This window comes from Canis lupus, chromosome 18 (assembly GCF_003254725.2).
Source record: "Canis lupus dingo isolate Sandy chromosome 18, ASM325472v2, whole genome shotgun sequence".
Lineage (NCBI taxonomy): Eukaryota > Metazoa > Chordata > Mammalia > Carnivora > Canidae > Canis > Canis lupus.
Window position 1 is genome coordinate 12,155,582 of NC_064260.1, and position 19,775 is coordinate 12,175,356.

At 37.1% G+C, this 19,775-nt stretch overlaps 1 protein-coding gene across 4 annotated transcripts in view; it reads left to right on the forward strand.

Annotated features, from left to right (window-relative positions):
* PNPLA8 (patatin like phospholipase domain containing 8) overlaps nucleotides 1-19,775 on the forward strand; it is a 46,664-nt gene that overhangs the window by 14,942 nt on the left and 11,947 nt on the right. For 3 of the 4 annotated variants that reach the window (XM_025449218.3, XM_025449217.3, XM_049096220.1), the window contains exons 4-8: nucleotides 445-596; nucleotides 4,801-4,895; nucleotides 8,636-8,807; nucleotides 9,656-9,713; nucleotides 11,895-12,089. In XM_025449218.3, coding sequence (XP_025305003.3) covers nucleotides 445-596; nucleotides 4,801-4,895; nucleotides 8,636-8,807; nucleotides 9,656-9,713; nucleotides 11,895-12,089 — 672 coding nt within the window. Of the gene's footprint in view, nucleotides 1-444; nucleotides 597-4,800; nucleotides 4,896-8,635; nucleotides 8,808-9,655; nucleotides 9,714-11,894; nucleotides 12,090-18,324; nucleotides 19,395-19,775 lie in introns of those variants that run through there. The other variant, XM_025449219.3, reaches the window with a different exon arrangement.

Sequence of the window (19,775 nt, forward strand, 5' to 3'; positions counted from 1 at the left end):
TGAAATCAAGAGTCAGACCCCAACTGATTGAGCCACTTAGACAACCCAAGCATTGTGTCTTTAAGAAAATATTTGGACTGAGGTTAATTTTTAACCTAGATAGTAGAAGAAATATTTGAAATGTTAATTGACATTAATATTTAGAAAGTAATCTATCATTTTAAGATTACTGAGAAAGTAATAAACACTGGCCCTGTGATTATATGTGAAGATCTATAGGTGTTGGTTAAAATAAACATTTTCACTCTTGGGATGCCTGGATGGCTCAGCAGTTGAGCGTCTGCCTTTGGCACAGGACGTGATCCTGGATCCTGGAGTCTCACGTTGGGCTCCCAGCAGGGAACCTGCTTCTTCCTCTGCCTATGTCTGCCTCTCTGTGTCTCTCATGAACCATTTCACTCTTGATTTGACAAAAGCAATAAAATGTCTTTTCTTTCAACACAGGAAAAGATTATCCCATATTTACTAAGATTGAGACAAAATAAGGATGAAACTCTTCAGGCTGCAGTTAGAGAAGCTTTGGCTTTAATTGGTTATGTTGATCCAGTGAAAGGAAGAGGAATCCGAATTCTTACAATTGATGGTGGAGGAACGAGGTAAGGCTAGAAAAATGATTTTTTTTTTTAAAACCATAGATCCAGTTCAGTCTTAGGATTTTCTTTTTAACTGATTCCATATAATCATAGTTACTATATCATTATAAAACCAAATTTTAAAAATAGTTTTTCCTAATTTCTTTATCAATCTAAGAGCTTCTTTAATAAGTATACTTCAATTTGCTCTTTTTTTTTTTTTAAGATTCTATTTATTTATTCATGAGAATACATAGAGAGAGAGAGAGAGAGAGAGTGCGAGAGAGAGGCAGAGGGAGAAGCAGGCTCCTTGCAGGGAGCCCAACGTGGGACTCAATCCTGGGTCTCCAGGATCACTCCCTGGGCTGAAGGCTGCGCTAAACCACTGAGCCACCCAGGCTGCCCTCAATTTGCTTTTATTTTAATTTGACCCAGTATTTATTTGTTTGGTCTTTTCAGACCTTCTTGGTAGTTTAGGGCGATATATCAACCATGACTCTCTTCAAATCTTAGCAATGTTTTATAATAATAGCTTTCTTCTATATTTATCATAACCCATGTTTACCAGTCAGCTAGTCAGCTAATAAGTGATGGTTATAAAAGGAGTCTATATCAGTAACTTTCTGACTCCCCACGTCGTCACTTGCACATGCCAATTCTCATGCTACCGAAGAGATATTTAATGCATTCTTAGCTCAGAAGGAGGTAATTTCACCATCAACTTTTCTTCGTACTGGCAGTTCATCCATGCTTCTATTCTTAGTCTGTCTAGTTTCTTACTACTAGTTGGTTAGATTCCTTGGTATTAGCCTTTGCCCCCAAAGTGTCTAGCTTGGGTTCTAGTTTCCTGCCATCTCTACTCTTACTTCTTGAATTGATAGTACATGGCCTGCCTGTTCTTAGCCTACTTTACCTCTCTGATTTTGTTCTCTGATATGCCTGCCTTGTCCGTGACTATTTTGTGTGTCCAAGTACTATCCTTATCTTGTTAAATTCAAAAGTCCTGTATGTCAGCCAGATCTCGTGACACCAATGTGAATAGCGGTGTGAGTGATAAGGAAAGAAGGCTATTTAATAACCTGGGTGAAGGACAATAAAATAACTTCAGATGGTGGCAGGGGGAAGAAGGAGGAAGGGAAAATATGCAAGAAGGCTTTGGAAAGGGGGATTGGATATAGTAGAAGGAGGTCAAGAGCAGTCCTAAATGCAGACCCTATGGATGATGGGACAGTTGCAGGGAAATGGCAGGAGGCTATTGGTATTGAGAAGGACAGTTCTGATGTGAACATGTTGAATATAAGACTTCACACAGCAGTGTAGAGGTGCATATTTGGCAAATGAAGAGGGAGATGCTCAAGAAGAGAAAAGTCTTAAAAGATGTTTTGGATGTTTCTTACAGAAGTGAACTAGTTCAAGAAGGTGAACGTCTTCATATGATAGGTGAAGTGGTCATGAATTGGAGAGAGTCATTCTGGTTCATAGAATTGGTTCCAAGTAATGAGAAGTAAGGAGGGTGGCGATTAAATGAGTAAGGAATTTCACTAAGGAGCAGGAATAAGCCAGTTCTCTCTGCCATAAGGTTTAGGGCAGTGGGAAAGGATGTCATTGAGTCAGCTAACAGGTAATGAGTGCATACCACGTTCCAGACACTGATTGGGATCCTGGAATCATTCAGCAAGGAAAACAGACAAAATCAAAGTCTTCATGATCCTTGCATTTCAGAGGAGGAAAGAAAATAAATAACCAAAAATGTATTATTGAGTGGTAATGGGTGCTATGAAGAAAATTAAAGCAAAGTGGTAAAGAGTAACAGTGCTATTTTAGAGAATGATCAAGACTATAACTTTTTTTTTCAATTTTAAAAACTATTGAGATCTTGACTTATATTAGTTCCACGTGTACAGCACAATGATTTTTTTTTTAAGACTTTGTTTATTCATGAGAGACACAGAGAGAGAGGCAGAGACATAGGCAGAGGGAGAAGCAGGCTCCAGGCAGGGAGCCTGATGTGGGACTCGATCCTGGCACTCCAGGATCATGCCCTGAGCCAAAGGCAGATGCTCAACACCTGAACCACCCAGGTATCACTGCAACACAATGATTTTATACCTGCGTATTTTGCAAAATGATCACATAAGTCTAGCTAACACCCATCATCTCACAGTTAAAAATTCTTTATTCTTGTGATGAGAACATTTAAGATTAACTTTCTCAGCAACTTCCAAATATGCAATACAGTATTTTAACTGTGTTACCATGTTGTACCATACATCCTTATTTATTATATTATTTACTGGGTAACTGGATGTTTGTAACTTCTGATCTCTTCACCCACTTTGTCAACCCCACTCACACACCACCTTCGGCAAGCATCAATGTGACTATGACTTCTTTTTAAAGAAGTAACATTTGAGTAGAGATTTGAAGGAACAGTCAAGACCGTTCAACTTTAATTTGAAGTGAGCGAGGTATGTTGAAAAGAGATTTGACACCAATGAGTACTTGATTTTATAGGATAGGAGTTTTGTTAGTCATTCAGGGAGGAAATCAGAGTGAAGACATTTGGGAAAATCTAGAAACGAGTTAGGAGGAAGGTAGGTTTAGATAAGCAATTCTCCACTGGAGGTTATTTTGTCTCCTAGAGGACATTTGTCGGGAGGCATTCTTCGTTGTTGCAGCTGGGGGACTGCCCCTTGCATTTGGTGAGAAGAGGGCTGTTGGTGCTTACACCTTACAATGCACAGAATAGCCCTACAGCAAAGAGTTGTTCAGCCCGAAATGTCACTCGCGCTGCTGTTGAAAAGCCTTGTTTTAGGGGAACATGAGAAAGCAACCAGAATGGGAAGTTTGTGTTGAAAGAGTAAGGGGAGGGCTTGGGAGAAAAAGAACCCATATCTTTTATTTCTTTGTATATGAGAGCCTGGTACAATGTTAGGCTGAATCAACCTGGCAAGTGTGTTTATTTTTAATTTGACCTGAATTAATTTATAAATATAGCATTTTAAAATAGTTTTCTTCTTGATTATACAAGTAAAACTTGGAGGGGAAAAAAGAAAAGTATTAAAAAAAGCAAACAAAAAATATAGTACAGATTCTTTTTAATGTTTTGATTTATGTCTTCAAATATTTTTTCTTGTGTGAGTATACATGTGCATGTTTTCTTTCTTTTGTTAAGTATATTTATCCAGCATTATCTCAAATTCTTCATGTCTCACTTTGAATTTACTTAAAATTTCAAAAACAAATCAGCCTTTGGTTTTCTACTTTAATCCTATTTTCTAGTGATTTCCTATTAGTATCAAAGCAGTTTGGCACTGTAAATTGTATTTTAGTGGTGCTTGACTACCACAAGGACCTCTTTGCCCCATATCTTGTATTTGGTTTAGACCATTTCAGTGTTTCCATATATTCTCCCAATGTTCAGAATTGTTCACATGATACATACATCCTAAATTGGCCTACATCTCCTAGCCTCTTTCATTATCCACATTCATCATCAAGCTTTTTTTTTCTTTAAAAGATTTTTATTTATTTCAGAGAGAGCATGTGCACAAGCTTGAGCAGGGGGGAGAGGCAGAGGGAGAAGCAGACTCTGCTGAGCAGGGCCCAACACAGGGCTTGATCCTAGGACCCTGGGATCATGACCTGAGCCAAAGGCACCTGCTTAACCTACTGAGTCATCCAAGCACACCCATTATCAAGCTCTTTGTTTCCTTTGGCAAGGATCCACAAATTAGCAAAATCAGCAGCATAAATTAATACATTCCTCATATGGGGCATTGTCCTGAAGTTGTTGAAAGATGTAAAAAAAGAATAAATAGAAGAAAGCTTGAAAGTATGAGTAGTGAAATACAGAAGACAAACTGTATAGAAGCATTGGTAGCCAACTTAACGCTGTAGAGAGAAGAAACTAATACATGTCTTTCCAGAACTGGTGAGTGCAGGCTTTAAGTATTTTCCACAGTTGGGGTGTTTAAAAAAAATAGTATGTTGGCATATCTTTGTATTATTATTCAAAGAGACACTAATATAAATTTAAAAACCTGCTTTTATAACAGGTTTTATATCATTATTTAAATTTTGGAGTTTTGTAAGTGATCTTAAAAACAGGCAACTTTTTTCTGATAATTTATATGATCAGTTTCCATGTTAGCATATAAGTATAGAAAAGCAACTTGCAGGCTAATTTCCTTAAAACAGGAATTTCCATTTTTCCTTTTTTTTGTAGGGGTGTGGTTGCTCTTCAGACACTGCGAAAATTGGTTGAACTTACTCAGAAGCCAGTTCATCAGCTTTTTGATTACATCTGTGGTGTGAGCACAGGTAATTATTTTATGAGAGCCATGCATCCCAGCAGTATGCGCTTAATTAAAATCAGTCATTCTCTGACGTGGTGGGTGTTGGTTTTATGTTTTAATGATCAGTAGTCCTTTGATTGGCTTAATGGATTTTATAAAATGTTTATTGGGAATAAGTGGTTTTTTTGTTTGTTTGTTTTTTTGAGAGAGAGAGAAAGAGAGTGTGTGTCCACGTGCAAGGGCCGGGTGGGGAGTAGATGGGGAGCAAAGGGAGAGAATCTCTAGCAGACTCCCTGCTGAGCATGGAGCCTGACGCAGGGCTTGATCTCAAGACCCTAAGATCATGACCTGAGCTGAAATCAAGACTGAGCCACCCATGTGCCCCTAAGAAGTGGTTTTTAATATGTTATTTTAATACGTTTTTAATAAGCCACGGTGACGAGCACAAATTACAAATTACTGCTTTATAGTATAGTCACCTCAAGGAAAGTGGAGAACTGGAAGAAGGTAGGTCCTTAAATTATACTTGAACCAACAGAATGTTGGAGATGGATGAGATTTTACTTTTTTGTGAGACGTGTCCCTCAGTGAAGAAATTGCCTTTTTTTTTTTTTAAGATTTTATTTATTTATTCAGGAGAGACACAGAAAGAGAGGGACAGGCTCCATTCAGGGAGCCCAATGTGGGACTTGATCCTGGGACTCCAGGATTAGGCCCTGGGCTGAAGGCAGGTGCTAAACCGCTGAGCCACCCAGGGATCCCCAAGAAATTGCTTCTTATACCATTTTTTATCTGAGTAGTTGAAGCCAGAATTTAAATTGATAAATGTGAGAATCCATGTGTTTTAAAGCCTACTTCTTAATACTGCTGGGTACATTTAAAATTGCAGTTCCATGTTTGCATAGAAGAAATTGGCAACTTAGAATACAGTTGTTACTGAAAAATTTCTTAGTTTTCATTGGGACACCATCAGAGAAGTATTTGTTTTTTTATTTCTGTAGGTCAGCTCTGTCACCCACCCATCTGCCCACACCCACCCCAAGTATGCATTAAGCCCTTCAGGATACCCATTGCTGTTGCTACCACCTCGGTCACATTCTAGGACTACTAGGATTGTGGATCCTTGCTGGATATTTTACTGTTTGACCTGATAATTTCTCACTTCATCTTAGTTTATCTTCACAGCCTTTCATTTCTATTTTTTTCTCATTCTTTTGAATTAAAATCGTAATTCTAAAGACCACTAGCAACAAAATCAAATGATTTATCTACAGTATTTGTGTGAAGTATGACAGTTACGTCCAAAGGGCATGTTAATTGATGTTCAGTTGTGGAAATTTAACAAGAGCAATTAAAGGAATGATGCAAAAGCCTAAGGAATCTGATTCTTATGAAGTTCTACGGAACACTAATTCCTCAAGGTCTTAGGTTACAGGAAGTTGTTGGATTAAAGGAAGTTATGCAGGTTTCTTTACAGAGGTACTTCTGAGAATTTTTATTTAAGATTTTATTTATTTTTTTGAAAAAGAAAGTCCAAGCAGGGGGAGGGACAGAGGGAGAGAATCTCAAGCAGACCCCACACTGAGCATGGAGCCCCACGCAGGGCTTCATCTTATGACCCCAAGGTTACAACCTGAGACCAAAACCAAGTCATATGCTCAACTGACTGAGCCACCAGGCACCCCTGAGATATTTTAATATGTTTTTTTTTTTTAATTTTATTTATTTATGATAGTCATCACAGAGAGAGAGAGAGAGAGAGAGAGGCAGAGACACAGGCAGAGGGAGAAGCAGGCTCCATGCACCGGGAGCCCGATGTGGGATTCGATCCCGAGTCTCCAGGATCGCGCCGTGGGCCAAAGGCAGGCGCCAAACCGCTGCGCCACCCAGGGATCCCTTTTAATATGTTAAAAATGCAAATGCATTGTGACTCAAAATAATATTTATTTCCCAATTTGATCTAATTAGAGAAACCTTTCTTAAAGAGACTTTTCCTAGGGCTAATGAATTTTGGTAGTTTTTTTTTTGAAGTTTTTACCCTGACCATTCCTGTTAAATTTAGTATTGGTTCTTAGCAATTCAAACAGTTAAACAAGCTAACTTCTTGATTGGTGGATGCTCAGTAAAGAGAATTTTAAATCCGATTCATCCATGTAGTAGAATATCAGTTTATGTAAAACATACTTTCTATGTTTATCACATATTTTTTCCATGTATCTTTTGGCTTATGTTAACCTTAACTTCTGATACAGTGCCTGTAATTTTCCTTTCTTTTTTCCATTTGTAGAATGGAAAATATATTGTTTTTTTTTTTTTTTTTTTTTAGATTTTATTAATTTATTCATGAGAGACACAGAGAGAGAGAGAGAGAGAAGCAGAGAGACATCTAGGCAGAGACGCAGGCAGAGGGAGAAGCAGGCTCCATGTAGGGAGCCCAATGTGGGACTCGATCCCTAGATCCCAAGATCACGCCCTGGGCTGAAGGCATGCACCAAACTGCTGAGCCACCCAGGCATCCCAGGAAAATGTATTCTAATGTAGAAATTTTGTTTGCACTTAGAATTTTTGTAAAGTTAATATATTTAAGGATAAGTAATATCCTTAACCAGTTCAATAAAATTTAGTTTTAAAATATCTGCTCATCTTTATAGTAGCTCTACTTGAAAGGCGCTTAATTTTTTGGCAAGTTATTTCTTGTGTTAGAGATTTTCTGCAAATTGAAAACAGTAAATTCTATCATATAGTTATGCCATTCTTTTTTTTTTTTTTTTTTTTTTCGTTTTTTAAAGATTTATTTATTCATGAAAGACCCAGAGAGAGAAGCAGAGACGTAGGCAGAGGGAGAAGCAGGCTCCCCCCTCGGGGAGCCCGATTTGGGACTTGATCCTGAATTCTAGGATCATGCCCTGGGCTGAAGGCAGACGTTCAACTGCTGAGCCACCCTGGCTGAGCCACCCTGGCGTCCCTAGTTTTGCCATTCAATTTCTTTTCTTTTCTTTTTTTTTTTTTTTTGCCATTCAATTTCTTTTAGAACATAAGCTATTTTATCTTTTACTAGACTAAGACCAAGAATAATAAAATACATAAGATATTTAAAATATATTATGATAATGAGTTCCTGGTTTTCCTTTGTTCCCAATCCAGAGTAAGCTCTGATGCTGTGTAGGTCATCCCCCCAAAACTTTCTCCCCTACTTTTCTCCTTAGTTCAGGGTTAGGCCAGTTAGATACACTAGGTGGCAGTGTGTCCTACCAAGTGCAGCTAGGATGTGAACTCAGCTGTTTAAAAAGGATATTCCAGAGCCCTAATTTCTTTCATTATTTTAGTTCCCCAGACCAACTTAAAGGAGTAATTATTTTACTGAATTGTTAAGTTGTCAATATACTGTATTCTGTGACTAAAACTTAAGGAATTCATTAAGGTTAGAAAGAATGTCATTGACCATGATATCTTAATTATGTATAATTTGGTGTAAATCATGTATTTTAAAATTAATCCTCATCATCATTGGTTAACATTTATTTAGTCCTGATTGAGGCCAGGTAAAGCCCTTTATGTGTGTTATCCTTGTAAAAGAACATTATAAATTTTAGTTATTATCTTTGTGTTATAGTTGTATAAATTGAGGCTCTGAGAGGTTAAGTAGTTGGTTTTAGGTGGCACAGAAAGTATCAGAGCTACAATTTTAACCAGGTCTGTGACTCGAGAAGTCTTATAAGTACTGTAATGTCGATGCTGATAAAAACTAAGCATTCTTCATTTCAGGTGCCATATTAGCATTCATGTTGGGATTGTTTCATATGCCCTTGGATGAATGTGAGGAACTTTATCGAAAATTAGGATCTGATGTGTTTTCACAAAATGTCATTGTTGGAACAGTCAAAATGAGTTGGAGCCATGCATTTTATGACAGTCAAACGTGGGAAAATATTCTTAAGTAAGTTAGTTATTTTTTTAAATGTTTGATTCCATAAATAATATGTGCATATTATTTGAAAATTGAAAAAAAATTTAAAAGAATATTAAATTACTGATCCCAGTAATTTGAGATCATCACTGTTAATACTTTGGTGTATAACTCCAGTCACTATTTTATTTTAGTTCATGTGTGAGATTTGTGTGTAGAAGTTGCAATTGCCTTTTCAAAAAGTGAGACCGTGAGACCGTATCATAGAAAGACGTGTCTGGTTTTCAGATTACTCTGTAGCTAGTCTGCATACCTCAGTTTATCTCAACACATCTCCTTTATCCTCTGGAGGACCCTGAAAACAAAGTTTCTTCTGCTTCAGGGCCTTTACCCCTTAGATGCCCTGGGTTTTATTTTTTTTAATTTTTTATTTATTTATTTTTTTTCCCTGGGTTTTAATATGTTACTTCACCACCTTTTGGTGTCCTTCTCAAACTCCGCCTCAACCATACATTGTTGTTTTTTTTTTAAGATTTTATTTATCTATTCATGAGAGACACAGAGAGAGGGGGAGAGAGAGAGGGGCAGGCTTCATGTAGGGAACCCGACGCTGGACTCGATCCCGGGTCTCCAGGATCATGCCCTGAGCTGAAGGTGGTGCTAAACCACTGAGTCACCTGGGCTGGCCCCATACATTGTTTTAAGTGCATTAGTTGTACTATAAGGCACCTAGAGGAGGTATTTATATCTCTTTTTTGTTGTGCGTAGTACTTTGAACAACGCCCTGAGCAAATGGATGGTATTTGCATATCATGTGTTCCCTAATGTTAGGAGGTACAATCACTTTGATATAATTTAATTTTCCTCCTTCAATAAAGGGACAGAATGGGATCCTCGCTAATGATTGAAACAGCAAGAAACCCTTCATGTCCTAAGGTAAGTTTGGAGTCTTAAGTATAATACCAACTTGTAATTGAAGGGCAGGTAAAAGCACATATTCTGAAGGCCCTTTATTAAGAGAAACATTTCTTAACAATTTCTTTTAATAGATTATATTGATTTACTTACATCTAGGGTAATTTATGAAGATACAGGATATGATCATTAGACCTCTTTGTATATCCAGTAAAGTTAGTATAACCAAAGTTAAAGCGTATATACCAGTAGGACTAAAAATAATGAAGAATTATTTAATCATAAGGTTAATCAGATCCAGTGATTTAAAGAAAACTGTAAACAAACAAACAAAAAAAAACAAAGAAAACTAGCATTTCCTCCACTAGACTTTTTAAAAGAAATTTTTTGTGCCTGTGGAAATACGTTAGATTAACATACAAATGGAATTCCAATTTTAAAAATGTTAATGCCACTAGGATATGTCTCATGTGGCTTCTCTATTTATTTTGTTTGAAACCCAATAATCTGAGTATTGCTTGAGTTCTATGTTCTTTAATAATACTTGTTATTTGATTAAGGAATAGGATTTATGTATTTCAGAATCCCTTGCAGCTTATATTTATTCTTGGATAATAAGCTGTAACTATGAAAAATCAAATACAGCTCCCTTTATTTTTCTTTCACCCTTGCTTGTTCAAATTTCATTCATTCTTTAGCTATTAATCTTGAGCCTAATGTGTTAGCACTGTGCCAGGCACTCTGGAGGCCTTAGCAAGTAAATGCAGAAAACATGGGGTTTATAGTCCAGTAGGGCAAAGTAGACGTTAATCAGGTAATCACACAAAACAGATATAGCTTCCCTGAAACAAATGCTGTGGAGCTCAGAAACAGTTCTCTGAAAAGCATATAGTTACAGGGACAGGAGGAAAGGCTATTCTAAGGAAATGAGGTTTGAGATCCTAGTGTGCAGGCCAATGAGTAGGAGTAGGAGTAGGAGCAGTGCTGGCAAAGGGCAGGGCGTGTGCGGGAGGAGGCATGGAAAAGTGCAGAAACCGAGAGTTCCTGGAGACGAAGTCTAGATTCAAGGGCGTCGGGCAAAAGGGGCCTGCAGTGGCAGGTGAATCAGATACGTGGGGCCTTGGTGAGGGGGGGTGTCGATGAGATGCACACAGCTCTTTTGGAGAAGATCCTAGGGTATACTCTATGCCTCTTGTTTGCTCCCCTGGATCTTCAGAGCTGTTTGCTTGTTTTTAAAGTCGTGGGAGTTGCCAACTTTAAATAAAAGCATAGAGTAGGTGTAAGGGAACTTTAGCCACTTCAAAACGTAATTCACTCGTGATAAATGTATCTATCGTGTTTCCTATGTGATTCTTAAGTCAGCCCGTCTATAGACCGATCAAATAGAAAGACCTCCTGGATTTTGGTGTATGACCAACTCTTACCCACAGTGGCTTAGGGACCCTCAGATCACTCACAGGATCTGGGAATATTTCCTTTGGTTTATAAAATAGTGAAGCAGATAGGCCCCTGGCAGGACTTGACTCAGAACCCTAATAACTCTGGTGTCCTCAGTACCTTTCAGCTTCTTCAGTTCATACTGCAGGTCATTAACAAATACAACACATTTTACATTAATGCAACTGACATCGATAAAAATCTGAGACCCAAGGTAGTCAATGTTAGTTATTTTAATACAAAATTACCCACCTTCCAGTTATTAACAATGCTAAGAAAGCCTCAAGAGTTTGTATAGTATTAGTTTCAGTTACTAATGCTTCCAAAGAGAACAGAGGCAAAGACTAATTTGTTAAATGATACTATGAAAATAGTGTATTTTTTTTCTTTGAGTAGTTTATATTCATTGCTATTACTGCTGCATTGATTATTATATATAAATTTTCAAATTTATGTCTTTCTGATGGCTTTATTTTTTCCGGATGGTTTTTAAAAATGGCTAATCAAATCATGTAGTCAACAATATAATTATTGTTTTCTTATAATACATTTCTCAAAATTGTATCAGTCCTGTATCTACTTTCCCATGAAGTAACACCTAATTAGACCTGGTTCCCTTTCCTTAACATCATACTTATGTTATACACTTATCTTGATAGGTAGAGTTGTAGATTGTTTATTCACAGTACTAAATAACATTTACTTTTTTACAGATCCCAAATACTCCTGTTTACAATAGGTATCATTCACTTTTTAATTTACTAGGTAGCTGCAGTAAGTACCATCGTAAACAGAGGGATAACGCCAAAAGCTTTTGTGTTCAGAAACTATGGTCATTTTCCTGGAATCAACTCACACTATTTAGGAGGCTGTCAGTATAAAATGTGGCAGGCTATTAGAGCCTCATCTGCTGCTCCCGGCTACTTTGCAGAGTATGCATTGGGAAATGATCTTCACCAGGTAAGTTGACTATGGCCTACCTTTTAAAAATTTATGTGATTAAAGAAACAGCACTCATTAAATGTCATAGAGGGATCAACCAAGACTTTCCTTTTAATGTTTACATGTGGCAAAAGAGGTGCCATACAAAATGTTTTTATTTGTTGTTTGTTTTTCTTAAATTAACAAGCCTTCTGGCTTGAGCACATTTTAGGAAAGATTTTTTTTTGTATTCTATATAATATGATTCATAATTATTCAAAATTATTGATTTTATTTATGGAAAAATATATGTAAGAGTGGCTTTCCAAATGTAATAAAAATTAAAAATAAGACACGATCCCTGAAAACACAGAACCCAATCTGTTTGAGAGTTTTGGTGGACATATTTTGAAGGAGATGTTATAATAAAATAATAACAGTAAACACTCAGTAAGTTAGCTATGTACTGGGTACTTATATAGTCCTTTGCATTCATTGTCCATTTAATCTTCACTGCTTATGAAGTGGATAGTTATTCTGACTCCTGCAATGAGATATTGGAGTCTTGAGAAATGTTAAGTAACTAGAGTAGGATCACAGCTATCAAGTGACCGGATTGGGATGCTATCTATAATTATACTGTTTCTAAGTTTATGGCTAAATGATGATAAAGTTGAATATTATTTCTGGCAATTTATTCCTTTTCTGATACATAGACTTATTTATCATAAATTTTACCTCTGTCTAGTTTTTCCCATTATGAAATGTTAACTCATAGCTCAACATTAAATGATGAAAAAGTCACTAAAGCATTTGAGCTGATACTTCCAAAATATGTCATATAGAAGCTTAAGTTTTATAATGATATCCCACTTAAAATCAATCTCATTCGATAGAGCTATTAACCTTACCTTTCCTCTCTAGTCAGTAAAGTATTTGTGCTCTGTTTCTTTGGTATTTAAACATGTGTTGAGAAGAAAACTATTTTGACATAGATTTTCAGATGTCATTCAAGAACTCATACATAGGTCTTCAATGTGAAGTACATATCAACTGTATAATTTTAATTTATAACGTGTCAGTATTATAACTAAAACACTTATCAGTTTTATTTTCTCCTATGCTTTTATAGTATGTTAGACATAATTAAAAATATTATGGGCAGCTATCCCATTTTTTTCTATACTTCTAGAAGTAATGTCATAATCTTTGTAGTTAACAAGATTAACATAGGACTCCCTTTGTCTTTGGAGTCAGTTCAGACCATTTCTTACTTTGTAAAATCAGTCATTGTTGAATTATGCAAGGCACTTCCCTTCTCGCCTTTCTCTTCTTTCTTCCACCTACTCAAGACAGAAAGTGCTAGCTGTAGAGTTTTTCTGACATTGACTTCTAGACTTACTGGTCAAATTAAAATATTTATTTTAAAATGCACCTTCCTGTTTTTTACAATTTCTGCATATTCTTCCTCTTACCAGGTTGTAAGTAGAGAAATAATTTAGACAGTGTGTTCAAGATAGTAAAGATTTCTAACATATCTTTAACATGGTAGTCATGCTACAAAATTGCAGTGATGTCACATGCTAATAAAAGTCTCAAAAGATAAGTTACTACATTTCAGGGCCATATGTTCCCAGACTTCAAAAAAGTTATCTCATTTGCTTTTTATTCTTAATCTGAGTGGTAATAGTTCTAAAGTTTAATTCAGTACATAATAACAAACCAAAGTAATTCAGTGGTTCTTTATCCATATCATTTAGACTAGTGATGTTTCTTTTTATGCTTAGCCATTTTTATGTTGATCAACATAATCTTTGGATTTAGGTTGAGCTACAGATTAAAATAACTTATCATAAAATTTATATAAAGCATATAACTGTATGTCAGAGAATATACTTTTATGTAAATCAGTGACTTGACTCTAGGAAGATTTGCACATCTAATTAATAGTCACATGAAATCTGAATTCTAAGCAAACCCTATTTTTGAGAATATCTTTCTTACTGCATATTCTCTGCCAGACTTGAGAAAGCAGGGATCCCTGGGTGGCTCAGCGGTTTAGTGCCTGCCTTTGGCCCAGGATATGATCCTGGAGTCCCAGGATCGATTCCCACATGGGGCTCCCTGCATGGAGCCTGCTTTTCCCTCTGTGCCCGTGTCTCTGCTTCTCTCTCTCTCTCTCTCTCTCTCTCATGAATAAATAAATAAAATCTTAAAAAACTTTTTTTTTTAAACTTGAGAAAAAGATGGGGTATTTTTTTACTTAAAAGATGCCATGAAAGATTGATTAGGATATTCTAACATGTGAAGGATCTTGATTGCTTAAACAAAAAAACATTCAAGTGAAGTTCCTTCCCAGCCTTTCAGAAATTGTTAAGAAGTTTAAAGCTAAAATATGGTCCTTACTATTACAATCCTCTTACTCTAAGCTCTTTGAATAATTATATTGAGTTATTTCCAGACTCAGTTTTCAAATCTCTTTTCACTGTCATGTCTGACATACGTTTTACTGTGAGTTACTTCTATCCTTTTGGAACCATGTGGAGTATAAATTATGGACTAATACTCTGAACAGTTATTGAAAGTAGTGCCATAATTAAGAGGTGTGAGTAGGTAGATGGGTAGATTTCATTTGCCTTTGCCTATAAAGAGAACAATGTTATTACAGTATTTACTGGGATTATTAAATATCCTAGAAAATTATAAAGTGAGAATTCTTTTTGAGTAGCTTTCCAATATTACTTCTCTTCCCCTGCCCAAGTAGCATCATATTTATCTTGAAATAGTGTCCATTTTACGCAAAATTAACCCTTGTGTCTCTAAGTTTTATTGATGTATAATTGATACGCAAAAAGCTGAACACATTTGATGTATACAGTTTGATGAGTTTGAACATATGCTTAACCCGTTCTCTCTGATCTTTTTCCATCTCCACTTCCAAAATTAAATCATTCATTCTCTGCCTTTGGAGAAAGAGCCTGATAAATTCATTTACACTAAAGGTTTTGATGACAGATTGTCATGTATTATTTCTCTTAGGCCTAATATACATTTTGAAAGGTTGTGTCCAGAACTCAGAACACCTTAACCTGAAAGGAATTCCTATATTTCATATAAATATTCCAGGTAAATAGTGTTTTCAGTAGAAAGAACCTGCTTAGCACCTGGCAGATTATAAGCCTTTGCTAGGCTACCACTAATTTTCAGTATAACTGATCAAAAATATAGCGACTGCTTGCTCAGTGCCAGGCACTGTATTAACCATGAGAAACATAAAGGTGATAAGTGCCAGCTTACTGTTTTTGTTTCCTGGGTCCTACCTTCAAATAGGTCAAACTAAAAGACTATAAACACAGTTATATAAGATGATAAATTCAGTAATATGGAGGTTCCTCAAAAAGTTAAAAACAGAGCTATCGTATGACCCAGCAATTGCATTACTAGGTATTTATCCAAAGGATACATACCTTTATCCAAAGGATACATACATTTATCCTTTATTTATGATACATGTATCATACATACATTTATCCAAAGGATGATTCGAAGGGATACATGTACTCCAGTGTTTTTGTTTTTAAATATTTTATTTATTTATTCATGAGAGACAGAGAGGAAGAAGCAGGCTCCATGCAGGGAGCCCAATGTGGGACTCGATCCCGGAACTCTGGGATCATGCCCTGAGCCAAAAGCAGACACTTAACTGCTGAGCCACCCAGGCGTCCCGCACTCCAGTGTTTATATCAGCACTATCAGTAATACCCAACTTATGGGAAGAACCCAAATGTCCATCAACTGAAGAGTGGATAAAAAGATGTGGTGTATATATACTCTGGAATATTACTCAGCCATCAAAAAGAATGAAATCTTGCCATTTGCAATAACATGGATGGAGCAAGAGTGTATTATGCTCAGCAAAATAAGTCAGTCAGAGAAAGACAAATGCCATATGATTTCACTCATATGTGAAATTTAAGAAACAAAACAGATGAACATAGGGGAAGGGAAGGAAAAATAAGATAAAGACAGGGGCAAACCGTAAGAGACTCATAGTTATAGGAAACAAATTGAGGGTTGCCAGAGGAGGGAGGTGGGCATTAAGGAGGGCGCTTGTTGTGATGAGCACTGGGTGTTATATGCAAATTGTACCCCTGAAACTAATACTATATACTATATGTGAATTAACATGAATTTAAATAAAATCTAGAAAAAATAAATTCAATAATGAAAATACACCCAGGGTTAGGAAGTAGTTCAGAAAATATGGCTTATTCTTGAGGATTGCCTTTACAAAGACATTTCCACTCCAGCTGAGATCTAAAGGATGAATAGTTGGGTAGGATAGAAATGGGTTTGGGGGAAAAAAAAAGAAATGGGTTTGGGAGGGGAAAACAGGGAAAGATTGCTTAATGGTTTTAGTGATAAAAACATTGGAAATTGACAGTGGTGATGGTTGTAAAATACTCTGAATGTAATTAATGCCGCTGAATTGTAACCTTGAAAATGTTTAAAAGAACCAATTTATGTTTTGTATATTTTACCATAATAAAAAAACATTTTTTAAAATTCTAGAAAAATAAACTGAGATGAGATGATTAAGAGAAGTTCACATTGCACAGTGGTTATTTTCTGGTCGGTACTCTATGATTTGAAATGATTAAATGCACATTAAAAGTCATCAAAAGGGCAGCCCAGGTGGCTCAGCAGTTTAGCGCCACCTTCAGCCTAGGGGGTGACCCTGGAGTGCCAGATCGAAATCGGGCTCCCTGCGTGGAGCTTGCTTCTTCCTCTGCCTGTGTCTCTGCCCCGCCGCCCCCCCTGTGTGTGTGTCTCTCGTGAAGAAATAAAATCTTAAAAAAATATATCTAAATTTTAGGCTATTAAATACATATATGACATGCTGCTGTTAAAACACAATCCTGTGTATACCTCTGAGAGACAAAGAACAAATTATTCAGTCAATTTTTTAAGTCTATTTTGCCACAGTATCTAGCAGTGGACCTGGCAAAACCAAATATACAATGAATCGATAACTGTGAATATAAATACCTAAGTGAAGGAAATGCCATGGTCGTACCATTAGCCTGATGACTTCCTGATAGGAGAGGCCTGGACAGGCATGGGCTAAGTTATAAGGGAACTCAGGATGCTGTGCCTCTCCTTAGACAGGAGTGAACACCAAAAATCTTAACTTACTTGATGGAAAGCCGGTAAAGTTTAAGGAACAGGAATTTACTTTAAAGCATGGCTATTAAAACCATTGGCAACCTGGCAACTTTTTAATTTGGGAGTAATTTTACTATTATCAATTCTTGCTAAACTTTGTTTGTCCTTTCTTTTCTTCCCTTTTTGTCTCTTCTGTTCCTTTTTGATAGGTTTTTATATAAAATCGTGAAGAAGTGTTCTATCTAAAATACTGAGTTGGTTAGAAGCTATACAGAGTATAACTATAGAATTTAAGATAAAAGTAGTTTTGGGCACCTGGCTGGCTCAGTTGGTGGAGCATCTTAGGGTTCTGAGTTCAAGCCTCATGTTGGGTGTGGAGATTAATTAAAAGTAAAATCTTAAAAAAAAATTTAAGATAAAAGTAGTTTTAAAACAGGTAACTTTCTTGCAGAATTAGAAATGAAATGTGATGGGTATTGTTCTAATGTCCTATTAATTGATGATAAAGGTTAAAGTTGAAAGGATTAAATTAAAATTAAAATCAGAAGCCTTTAGAAAATAATTATTACTACCTGCGTCAAAGGAATCCACGGTTTTACTAAGTTAAACAGTACAAATAGCCAATGTAAGACCATCAACAGATATATAAAGACAGCTAAATTTATAACTAGTTCCTTTCAGATGGTGAATGATAAACAGTGATAGATCCGAGTAATTAAGTATTAGACAGCAATAAAAAGGAATGAATTATTGGCGTGTACTGACATAGATGGATTTCAGACGTATTAGTCTAGGTGAAAGAAACCTAGGCTCAAAAGACTACATACTGTGTGATTCCGTGTATCTTGATAACAAGAGCTAATGTGTGACCTTGGAGAGTAGAGGGAAGAGTTTTTGAAAACAAGAGGGTTGGGGAACTGAGAGTCTAGGGTGTTATAAAGATGAGAAGTCGAGAGGGGTATGATAAAGAATTTCTACCCTTTCTACGTGGGATAGTAAGGAAGCCATGAGCCCATAATTTGTTGAATGAGTAATTGATAGATGACAGCAGTGATGGCGGCCTGGGTGAATAATGGAGCCTTTTGTTTGTTTGTTTAATTTATTTTAGAGAAAGAGCACAAGCGAGAGAGAAAGAATCTCATGCAGACTCTGCACTGAGCATGGAATGGAGCCTGACTCGGGGCTCAACCTCAGCACCCTAAGATTAGAACCCAAGCCAAACCAAGAGTTACTCTTTTTTTTTTTTTTTTAAATATTTTATTTATTCATGAGAGACACAGGCAGAGGGAGAAGTAGGCTCCACACAGGAGGCCTGATGTGGGACTCTATCCCGGGATTCCAGGAGCACGCGCTGAGTCTAAGGCAGATGCTCAACCCCAGAGCCACCCAGGTTCCCCAAGAGTCAGACTCTTAACCAGCTGTGCCACCCAGGTGCCCCCATAGCAGAACCTGAAAAGCACATGTGGATTGGGGCTAATAATGGTCTAGAAGGAACCACTAAGGTATTGGAGAAATGAGAGAATCAACAACTTCCTGGAAAACGGTGTTAGGGAAGAGCCACATTTCTGTTATAGCACTCAGAAGAAGGTGACGTTACCTTGTAAGTTTGAACTGTGGAACAGTTTCCATATGGCCCAGTGGAAGGGCTTACGATGTCAGGGAGGAGTGTAAGACTGTCCTTAGCAAGGAGGCTCAGAGAACTGAATGGAGCAGGGGCACAGCGGGGTTTAGAGTGACATGTGAAGTTAGCCCCGACTGGTTCTCTGAGGAAAGTGAGCCTACTGCCTCTAAAAAGCTAAAAACTCTCCCACCCCATGTAGTGATCCTTTCCAGCAGATCACTGGATCTGCTTCATCTGCTTCAGGCTCAGCACACACAAGGATAGCAGTCCCCAAAACTAGTCACCGCACACCTTTTGGCCTGGCACAGAGTAGGTGGACATCTTAGGTTTTAATGAACTGAAGCAGTCTACTTGGTGTCAGAGAAGGTTTACTTCTTTCGGTCTTAACTTGCACTTTGATGTGTTAAGGATTCTGATCTTTTGTGTGTATCTCTGCTATGCTACTTGGAATTTAGGAATGATTTAACTATATTACTATGGTATTTAGCTGTTTTACCAAGATGTACACTGAAAATTGAGTCTCTTGAATCTGTAATAAAGGAAGTGTAATGCTGGCACATGGGCTGCTGTGTCCTCATTCTGCTTCTGATACCCATTTCCCTTTTCCTGAGCCTAGACCAAGCTTTACTTTCCTTAGGACACCTACTGCCACTCAGGTGGCAGATGACAGGAACCCAGCCACCACCCCACCCCCGCCCCAGACCCGTTTTCTGTACCCCTAGCCCTGGGGCCAGTCACAGGCCAGCTTTCTGCAGTCTTTATGTCTCAGAGCATCCTGACTTAGGCCTGTCTCAGCTACAATGGGACTTTATGAAAAGAACAAAAGACCTGAAATACGGTGGGCTGTTGAATAAATGGGCCCCTGTTGACAAGGGTTGTCTTCTGAAAGAATAGCCTTTTCTCATGAAAGTCACAAACATGGAAACATGAACCACATT